Source organism: Cyprinus carpio, chromosome A24 (genome assembly GCF_018340385.1).
Source record: "Cyprinus carpio isolate SPL01 chromosome A24, ASM1834038v1, whole genome shotgun sequence".
NCBI classification, from domain to species: Eukaryota; Metazoa; Chordata; class Actinopteri; order Cypriniformes; family Cyprinidae; genus Cyprinus; species Cyprinus carpio.
The window spans coordinates 18,056,078-18,066,472 of NC_056595.1; the positions used below are offsets into that span (position 1 = coordinate 18,056,078).

General features: G+C 39.6%; 2 protein-coding genes across 2 annotated transcripts; one reads left to right on the forward strand and one right to left on the reverse strand.

Annotated features, from left to right (window-relative positions):
* On the forward strand, positions 1-3,885 carry LOC109049154 (tumor necrosis factor ligand superfamily member 10-like). Its single transcript, XM_019066856.2, has 5 exons — positions 1-179; positions 1,291-1,437; positions 1,702-1,747; positions 1,823-1,936; positions 2,458-3,885. The coding sequence occupies exons 1-5, from the start codon at positions 57-59 to the stop codon at positions 2,919-2,921; spliced, it is 894 nt and encodes a 297-aa protein (XP_018922401.1). The 5' UTR covers positions 1-56; the 3' UTR covers positions 2,922-3,885.
* A 1,017-nt stretch (positions 3,886-4,902) lies between these two features.
* Positions 4,903-9,954, reverse strand: LOC122135380 (E3 ubiquitin-protein ligase MSL2-like). Its single transcript, XM_042714504.1, is given in 3 exon segments — positions 4,903-7,611; positions 8,784-8,858; positions 8,861-9,954. Coding segments are annotated over 3 exon segments (1,779 nt in total). The 5' UTR covers positions 8,925-9,954; the 3' UTR covers positions 4,903-5,971.
* Positions 9,955-10,395: the final 441 nt, after the last annotated feature.

The following is a 10,395-nucleotide window of genomic DNA, read 5'->3' on the forward strand; positions in this document are numbered from 1 at the left end:
TATGTACAGAAGGAATTCTGCCCCAGCTTTTGTCTCGAGCTGCAGTAACACACGCAATGGTCAGCATGTCAAGCTCACACACCATGCAGTATATCGGACTTCTGCTGCTGGCTGCAATTCTCCTGCAAACAATAGCCGTGGCTGTAACGTTCATATACTTCAGCAACGTCTTATCGACGGTAAGGGCCGTTTAAACTATGCGTTTTCATACACGTAACCTCAGAACTTTTGCAAAGTTTGCCTGAACGCCTTGCTGTGTATGTTTCACATCGGAAATGCAGACTGTAGAGCGAATATGAATTGTTTGCAAGAATTTCTCGGTTCGTTTGCTGAGGTTTCTGTCTGCATTTTGTTTAGTGGACAGCTGCCAACAGGTCGCTCAGTCACTGGAGACTGAAGTACAAGTTAAGCAACAGGAGTCGACAATCAATGGCAATGCACAGTTATTAAAAGTCTATTTTTGCAGAAAAAAGTCAGCATTATAAAATATAAAATGCAAAATGTAACGTTTTATAATTATTATTGTATAATAATTTCAAAATGAGCACAGAATGTTTTCATTTGTGCACTATATGCATAGAAAAGATTGTATAATTTCATAAAATTATAGAATGGATAGACATACGATAATGGAATGGATTGGCATTTTATGTATGCAAAACATTATAAATGGAACATACCGCGTCTTGTTTGTTACATTTTGTGTATGACGCGATTTCAAGCAAATATCATATAATAAATAGCCTAGATACGCATCTATAATATATAATTATCTTAGCGTTGTATGCAAGTAAACATGATTCGATATATATTAATTGTTAGTAACTGACATTTTATATTTTCATTTTCATGATTATAAAAACAAAATGTCTTAATTTTTGATGCAAAAATGATCAACCAATCATCAATGAAAATCAATTAGATATGATGACTTGATTTTGCATTGTATAAAAATATAACTAAAATTGCTAAAGTATCATAAAATTTACTTTTTTTTTTGCATTTTATGTGTACAAACGAGAAGATCTAAAGCAATTTCCATTTTATATTTTGACTGCCGTGGACCTACATTTGATTTAAATAAAAATAAGTACATGCAATGTCATTGTTTTTGCTTTTTATGCATGCAAAACAATAATTCATATTTCATGCACATATAAAAATTTTAACTAGTAGGCTACACAAAAAGCTTTTTGCTTGGTCACCGAGCAGAATATTTAGTTATAATTGTTTAAACCATATTCTTCATTAAATAATAAGTACTAAAACTATATATTTTTTTCTTTACAGATGAAAGAAACCTTCTCCAAGAGCAGCGTGTCGTGTTTGATGCGCGCCAACCTCAGAACGATAAAGGGTCAGGAACTGAACGCGGCGGAGGGGAAGGACGACCCCTGCTGGCAGGTCACGCAACAGCTCCACTTTCTGATTGAAAAGGTATCCGCTTTAGAGGGGCCGTGAATCATAAAGCTGGCCAGGGTCAGGGTGTAGACAATGAGTCCATTTATGACTTGGATCGGTTTTCCTTTTTTAATTAATAGAGGAATTTCCTTAATTTTTCCAAGCTTAAATTGAGGAAACCCAAATATGAGAAATGATGCTGAAGAATTAATCCATTCACATCTCTCATTGTGAAACCTTAAATTGAATCTTTTATAAACTGTATTTTTTTTCTCTTTCTTTTTTTTTTTTTTTTAACAGTCAATGTCCAGTCGTTACCAGAAAGAAATTTCGTCTGCCGTCAAAGGTATTTCACAGCACATTCATATTAAGTTTATAGGAAGACAAACAATGAGTGAATTAACCTTTGGGCTTTTAACAGATGAAGTCTCACGTGTGCTTCCCTCTTTGGTGATCCAAGATCAAGAAGATTCCCCTCGGCCTAAAATTGCAGCACATGTGACCGGGAACTATATACCAGAAAAAGACGGAGGAGGTATGTCTAGTTCCTGGAAATACTTGATTTATCAAAGTTAAGCTTTGTTTATTAGCTGCTGGAATTTGGTTAAATTTGAGTTCTGCAACTCTTTTCAGTTTCCGTTTTTGTTCTGAATTATTACAACAACAACTTATCATTTATCTTTGGGTCCACATTCACCTTTTAAGTACACCAATATATGTTGCCAGACTGGATTAGATCCAGATCAGATAGAAAACCACTATGCTATGCAAAAAAGGCATTGCATCCCTGTAAATAAATATAGGTTTAATGTTAGTTTCCTTAAAAGGAAGCTCATAAACCTTTAATGTAGGTCAGAGGACGTCTTCCTCCTTTAAAAAAACCAAACAGTTTCATCATATCTCTGTGGTTGTTAGCCTGAAACAAAAAGCTGGTTTGTAACTCGAGCCGAGTCTTTGAAATAAGCACTCTGTTCCATTCAACTGCCAAATGCTGAAACAATGCAGCTTTTCTTTCAAACCCGACCCATAATCCTTCTCTTTGGCTTGACAATGCAGGTCAACCGAACAGGAAGGTGTACGGCCAGAAGATTCAGTCGTGGGAGTCCGAAAAGGGTCTGGCTTTCCTCCAGAATGTGGAGTTGAGCGATGGAGAATTGGTGGTGCCGCAGGCCGGGCTTTATTATATCTACTCCCAAACGTACTTCCGACACACACTCATCGAGGAGGATGAAAGTGACCGCGATGAAGAGGACAGGATGTCGGGCGAATCGGTTCGGGGGAAACCGATGTTGCAGTATGTTTATAAAAAAGTAAGCTCGTATCCAGTGCCAATTTTGCTAATGAAAAACGCTCGGACGACCTGCTGGTCACGTGACACAGAATACGGACTGTATTCCATCTACCAAGCGGGGCTTTTTCAGCTTGGAGGAGGCGACAGGGTGTTTGTGACGGTCAGCAACGTAAGCACCATCGACATGGACGAGAAGTCAAGCTTCTTCGGAGCGTTTTTGGTCAGCTAGTGATGCACAGCCAGAAAACAACACATCTCATGGTTTGTTTTGAGCTCTAAGATGAGCCACAAGACTCGGCTTGCTCAGTATTTCTAACTGAGCTTCCTTTGAACAGGCGCCAAGCGCCTTAAAACATTTGGACGCGCTTGCCGAGATGCTCCTTCTCTTGACAAAACAGTTAACCTCGACTGATGAGAGCTCAGAAAGGTGCAAATATTTGGCGCTTTTTTGCATTCGGCCAGTGGATCCGATCATGAATCAGCTCCTTGGTGAAATGTGTTGGAGTTCAAATCCAGAATGTCTACCTGGAGGGGCGACGGAAAACGAGGGGCTTGCCAGGACATTAAGGAAGCGAGTTGTTTGGACATGATGCCTCTGTCTGGGCAGGAAAAAGGAAGGTGTGACTTTAAGCAAGACTTTAACATCTGTGGAAGAGCTGCAGGCTTTTCCTGTGTGCTTTTCTTCTGTCCTCTTTGGAAATGTGATTGTAGGCTATTATACATCTTTTAAAGACAAACTGCATATTGGGATGTCGAAATGTGGTTGGAGAGACTTCTAAATCATCCCTTGATTGTATTATTGACATGACTGTCAGTTTAAGCACTATTAATGTGTCTGTATTGTGAGTGAGTGAGTTATTTTTATATCATAATTCATTCCTTAAGCATGAATCTTGTACATTAGCTAAATGTGAAAATCACTGTGACATTGTAAAATGGTAAATCGTCTTGTACAAAATGACTTTTGTATATACTTTTACCAGCGCTGAACATAAACTGAGGATTTCTGCATTTTGGTTTGTTCTTTGTAGTGTTTCAGTTTTATTATAACATTTAATCTGAAACGGACTTTCAGCTAAAAGTAACTATGTACGTTACAGTACACTGTGTTCTTCCCTTCTGGATATTTTTCTTACCCAGACCATAATTCTTCATATTAAATATGTACATTATACATAATGTTGGTAAAACAATCATTGGGTTGTTTGATTCATTATATCTTTTAAGATCATGTAACTATATTACTTCAATATTGTTTCTAACAGTCTGAGTTAATTTAATAATAATAAAAAGTAAAAAAAAAAAAATGTTACAACAATATTAATGTAGTTACATTGTCTTCAAATATGATTTTGTGTGTGTGTGTATATATATATACACAACACAACACACACATGCACACACAAACAGTATATAGACTGTGTTGCTATATTAGGTGATTATTTTTTATATATAAAATACTTGCAACTATCCACTGGAACTATTATTTTTTGGCCCTTTTTATGGCTATTTTTTATTTTTATTATTTATTGACTAATTTTACCTAGTCAAAAATCTGTTTCTTATTATTATGGTAACATACATTAAAGTTTTTATAGTAAAATTGATTTATTACACCCATTTCCTATGAACAAAGCGGTTATGAATATGCTTATGATCAAAATAATAACTCATTTTGTCTGTATTCTGCCCACTTGTGGTAAATGTTCGCAAACACACTTGCTGGGCAGAGATCCAGAACATTACTGCGCCCCATGGATTTGTTTGATTTCACTATTAAGGACATATGATTCTATTTTACCATCTTGTGTACTTTGGAACATGAGTGATTAATAGTTATATTTTAACCTCTGATGTTTCAAGAGCAATACAGATGGTTCAAATGTACCGTAGACAAAGATGATACACGAAAACATACACAGTATTTATGGATTTTGCCATTTTCAAGTGTCAGAATAAAGCTAAGCAATAGTGCCTACCTAAGCAATATTTTTCCTGAGCTGGAATATGAATGAATTTTCTTATTAAAATGAAATGCTTATAAATTATGTAAGCCCCTGTAAAGTGAATTTGAACTAGTGAAGATCTCCCAGCTCCACAGACCATACCCACCTTCATGTTACTTCAATTAGGAAAAAACAACACTGCATATGTACAGTTCACTCATGGACAGCCATACAAGTTATACACTCACATATGGACAACATATGTTTCATTGCGAAGTCTTGTTGTGATTGTAATACACTCTTGTAATTGTTTGCAGCACCCATTGTTTAACATCACGTCTGAGCAGCTGTGTTTAGCTTATTCCATTTGCATTCAAGTTTGGATAATATATAGTCACACTAATTAATACATTAATCATTCAAATGACCGTTCTAAACTTGTCATAATGATTTATAACAAAATTATTTAAAACAAACAAAAAAAACACAATGCAACTTCTATGATAAAGTGATTTTTGAAATGAAAGACAAGAGTCATGTTGTTGGGATTTTTCTTTTTTGTGGAAATATGTTACATTTATATTACAGGTATTTAAATGCCCCAAGAGAAAAAAAAATAACAGTTTGAGACAGCAAAAACTAGCACAATCAGGACAACAACATAATTTAGACAGAAAAACCATACATACTGCATCTGTGTGACTTGCATCTGTAGAAATGGTATCCAGCTGATGCCCTGGGTGGACTGTAATCTAATGTTAAGTGATACCCAATAAATACTGCAAATGTTGTTAATGTAACTTACAAAATATATCATAAAATGTACTTTTTAAATCGAATTTCTTAAGTCTGTGTACAAAAACTGTTTATAAATACAACCAGTCTCTACTGATGCTGTAGGGTACCATTCATTTAACAGGTCTCATCCTCTAACCTACAAACTGAAAATCTTCCACATATGCACATATCATGACCCACAACAATGAGGTCAGGTATATCTTGCCAAAGATCATGCCTTATAGATCACTTGTACTTAAAAGTAAAAAAAAATAATAATAATTTTATAAAAAAATAAAACCTTTTACAAATGAAACCCTCGACTTACAGTATCCTGACTCACAGCTCCTTCTTAAGGTGTGCAAGAAAACCAAAACGAACAGTACAAACGATTTTAAGGCACGAGCTTCAGCAATAACTAATTTAATTGATAATGTGAACTGGAATAGAATCACAGTAGCTGCCTTATCGCTGACTCTGCTGGCATCAGCCCCTCGGTACAGTGCCCTCACACTGAAAGCAAGTCGGTTTGGAATACAGGGCGATCATCCGGTATTCAGTCAAACCTCATGTCCAATGGTTCATCGAATCCTTTGTCTTCGTGTGGCCCCGTAGCCAAGAAGGAGGCCACAGGTGAGCCAGCCGCCGTGGAGACATTAAGCATCCCGCTGGCGCCGCTACCTGTGGCGTTCCGCACTGCGATGCTGGTGACGTTGATGCCCAGAGTGAGTCTTGTCTGCTCGAGTGCCTTCTCTGGCACTGCAAAGGCCTCCAGCTTCTTTTCGCCATTGGCCATGTAGGAGTTCTGGCAGCCCCTGCATATGCAGTCCAGACAGGCTTTGCGGTTGGAGTAACAGGGGCATCGCTGTCCACGGCATGTAAGAACACTTGGGTTTTGAGTTGCTCTGCCGCACTTGCAGCCCTTTTTCTCTTGCGCCTTTTTGTACAACACTTTCGTGGGGCTCCCGGGAATGAGGGCGTTAGTCAGAATCCGTTCTTTCGTCTTCTCCTTCGTTTTCGGAGTGCCTTGTTTGGACTTAGTGTATGCCTTTTTGGGTCCATGGTTGTCAATGGTCTTTTTGGCAGTTTTAGCAGGCACTAGTAATGCCTTGCCCACCTTAGAAAGGCCACCACCGTTGGGCACCGCCACCATGTGGGGGATAGTCTGAGTGGGAGATTTAGGTTCGCACTTGACTGGAACAGGGGCGGAGGCTCCCAACGTGGGGCCATGGATGAAGGTGGAAATGGGTACGGGTTGAATCTTCTCACTGTCGCTTTCTGACCGTGAGCGCTTCCGGTTGGACCGTGGCATTCTTGGTGTTACTGCGGAACAGGACATTCCCAAATGTTGTGGATGGGGGACAAAAACCTCCTGCGAGTCTTGTGGGGGAGAGGAGAGCTGCCGAGCAGAGTCGACCGATGCAAATGGTCCATTCAAGTTTGCCGAAGGTTCGAGAGTCGACTGCAATATTGCAGGACACTCATCCTGGGCAACGTGGTCTGGTTCTAGAGTCCTGAGCACTTCCTCTACACTCAAGAGGAGAGTCCCGCCATCATGTTTAATATCCTCGCCAAAGCCACAAATGTCCATGGTGCTGGTACAAAGCTCCTCACCAGCAGCTGCCACTGCCTCGCACACAGGGATCTCATTTGTGAAACTCTCTTGTTTCACTGCCTCGACCCCGCTTTCCACTGAGTCTGGAACACTGGCCTCTAGTGAAGGTAAACTGGCGGTCAACTCCTCCACGTTGGTCAAACCGTTGCAGTCCTGGAGACCGTTCACCCCTAGAGGACTGAGGTCTTGCTCCTTGATCTCTGTCGATGGGGACTGGCCCTCATCGGGGAGCGTTTCTGAGGTCGAGGGTGTAGGGGACTGGTTTGTCAAGCTCAAGGAGAGTGACTCCTCCCCCTGTCTGTTGTCCAATGAGAGTCCCTCATTCAACAGTGCCAGGATGTCTGGGGACCCTCCCACAGTACTTGAAATGTGCTGGGCGAGAGGAGAATCTGCGATGTACTCGCAAAGCTTTCTGTAGCAGTCCACCAAGATGCACAGCTGCTTATTCTCTTCAAACTGCTCATAGTCTTTACACCAGCTGCACGATGGTTTCATCATCATCTTTTTACCTTTACATGATTTACAGACATAGTGCTGGCACGATGAGTTGGTTGGAGCGATTGGATCGTGTAGCAAATTGCCTAAATAAAGAAAGAAACCATGTTTAGACCATGGAAACAACAGAATAGGTATTATTACAACACATCTACACGCTAACTATTCAAAGAGCAGCCTAAATAGGCTGCTTGGATGCTGTGCCTTTAAAGTGATCATTCCAATCACAGTTTAGTGGTTCATTAGAAACACAAAACAAGCACTACATTGTATCTAAATAAGAGATGGTTCTGTAACATTCAAGAAAAGCCCCATATATGCTGACGTTAAAGGGTCATGTGATGTTGCATGATGTGGCTCATATTACACACTCAGCATATGGTTAGCAGGGATCTCAAATGCATATGCATTGTTTGTATAAACACATTCGTGTTTTGTAAATATGCACTGCTTAATATAAATATATTTTAAGAAAGAAAATTAGCAACGAATTGCCAACTCATTCAAAATAAAGGCTTTACTGTATACAGGGTTCCCACCTATTGACCAATTTTTGACTACAATCAATGTATTATTTGCAACTGAAAAGTGCATTTCCAACTAATTATATATATATATATATATATATATATATATATATATATATATATATATATATATATACACACACACACACACACACACACAAAGTACAACTTAAAATTATAAATAATGATTTGCATTCCTGGATTATTAAATAATTATCTATAATTTATATCAACATATATAATGTTTCAATGTTATAGAAACCCAGCTAAAATACAAAAATAAACAGCTGAATATTAAAAAAATTCTAACATAAAATTAGAATGATTTGCTTGCCTTTTTAAATTATATTTAAATATATTTCAAATATATACATTATACATTTCTAAATAAATATTACATATACTATATTTATATGAACATTTCCACTGAAAACCTTGTAAAGACGGAATCTGGGTAACTGGGTAATTTGTCTGAAGCAACTGGTTTTATCTGACTGGACAGGCAAGCCATTACTATTCAACCCCCATGCATCTATAAACACAGAGCCTGTATGCACTGCTGTGTGTCTAAATACCCAGGCTCCAGTTGTCATTGTAGGTCAGGAATCTGTGGACTGAATGGGGGTGTGTCATGGTCGGTGGAGCTTTGAGAGCACCTATAAGCATGCAGTGATCAAGCAGAAGTGATCATGCAAGCATGCAGTGATGAAGCAAAATAAACGGGCTCTCACCACACACAAGGCAGGCGAGAGACTGTCTGAAAAAAGGCAAGAGCTTATAGATTTCCGCCAAAGCCTGGGGGTCCCGGGATCGCACTGCAGCACCGACCGACAAGCTGACACGTAGAGAGTGGTCGCATTCACCGGGTTCATCTCAGCAGTGTCGAGCTAGACAGATCCAGTTCGGGGAGGAAAAAAAAGAGAAGGAGCGACAGTACAAGGCTTCAGTCCCGCCAGCAGCCCACGTATCATCAATGTCGATTAACCTGCGCGTGCAATTCCGTCGAGTGTGAAATGCAAGGGAGATTTAAGCAGATACGCTTGTCTTTACGTTACATCGCATGCATTAAAACCACTCCATCTTAACGTTTGCCCCTCTTCCACGGCACGAAATACGGCCAAATCATCATCGTCGTCATCGGATAAAAACACATCCACGCTGATCCGATTGAAAACACATTCAGCGATGCATTTGCACAATTTCGTGCATTATTATTATTATTTTTTTTAATTCAACAACAACACACTGGTGGCGCTCTTCACCCCACCGGGCCTGCAATTACCACCAAATTCAAACAGAGTGCACAGATTGCCTCCTCGTCTTATCCTGGATGAACTTAGTCCTTATTTGCAGTGCTACTCCATAGGTTTATATATTATTCTTGTCGTGCACACATGTGATCAGCCTCAGGTCATAGCGACAGCACACAAGCACCGTCACTCTGTTATTGTCCGCCGCTCTTCATAGCGCTGCCGCTGCAAAAAAGAAAACAGGCCGCTTTTTGTGCACCCAGTCTTCCAGTGCGTTAGGCTGCCAGATATTCACCGTGCATGCTTGCGAAGTAATTTCAGGTCGGGTGTAACAAAGCCCCGTGAGTTAGCTGCCCGTTTGATGTCAGTGTGAGCTGCGCCTCAGGAACAAAAACAGGCCGCTTCGCTTCTTTCTAGGATTTATCCTACCGTTTTCCTTTCGTTCGGATGCGTCTTACGTGTTACGCGTGATAAATATGCGAATTTAATATCCACGCCATATGCACAAATTATTCTTAGGAGAAAAAACGTATAGATATATATTCAGTAGCGATATTGAAATGTATTTGAAAAGGCTTCTCCCCTCCCTTCCTCTCTCCGCATTAGATCAAGGAGGGGGCGCTGCTGTGTACATCTCGCGAGAACCAAGCAAGAACGGCTATGGAGAGAGATGTTTCCGTGATAGTCTCGCGATACTTTTCCCGGCTTGGAGGCTTGTTATTTAATCGCGAGAAGAGAACGCAAACTCGTGTGGGCGACTGGTTCCCTTGGTTACATAAACGTTATAATGTGGGGCGTGGCCCCGAAAAAACGCATGAATAAACAACAAACAGTAAGTAAAATATCCAGACACATTAAAATAGCAAAGTACATGAAATATTAATAAAAAATAATTATTTCCCCACAATTTACAGTAGTCTATCTGTCTGTGCCCTTGTTTTTTTTTTTTTTACTGTGAGACACCGAAAACCACATTTATCATTTCAACAGCGCCATCTAATGCGTGCAACAATTAATACGAAGCTGTGAATATTATTTCATTTCTGCATAGCATACATTTCACAATACCTTCTGATTTCTCCTGCTTCAAATG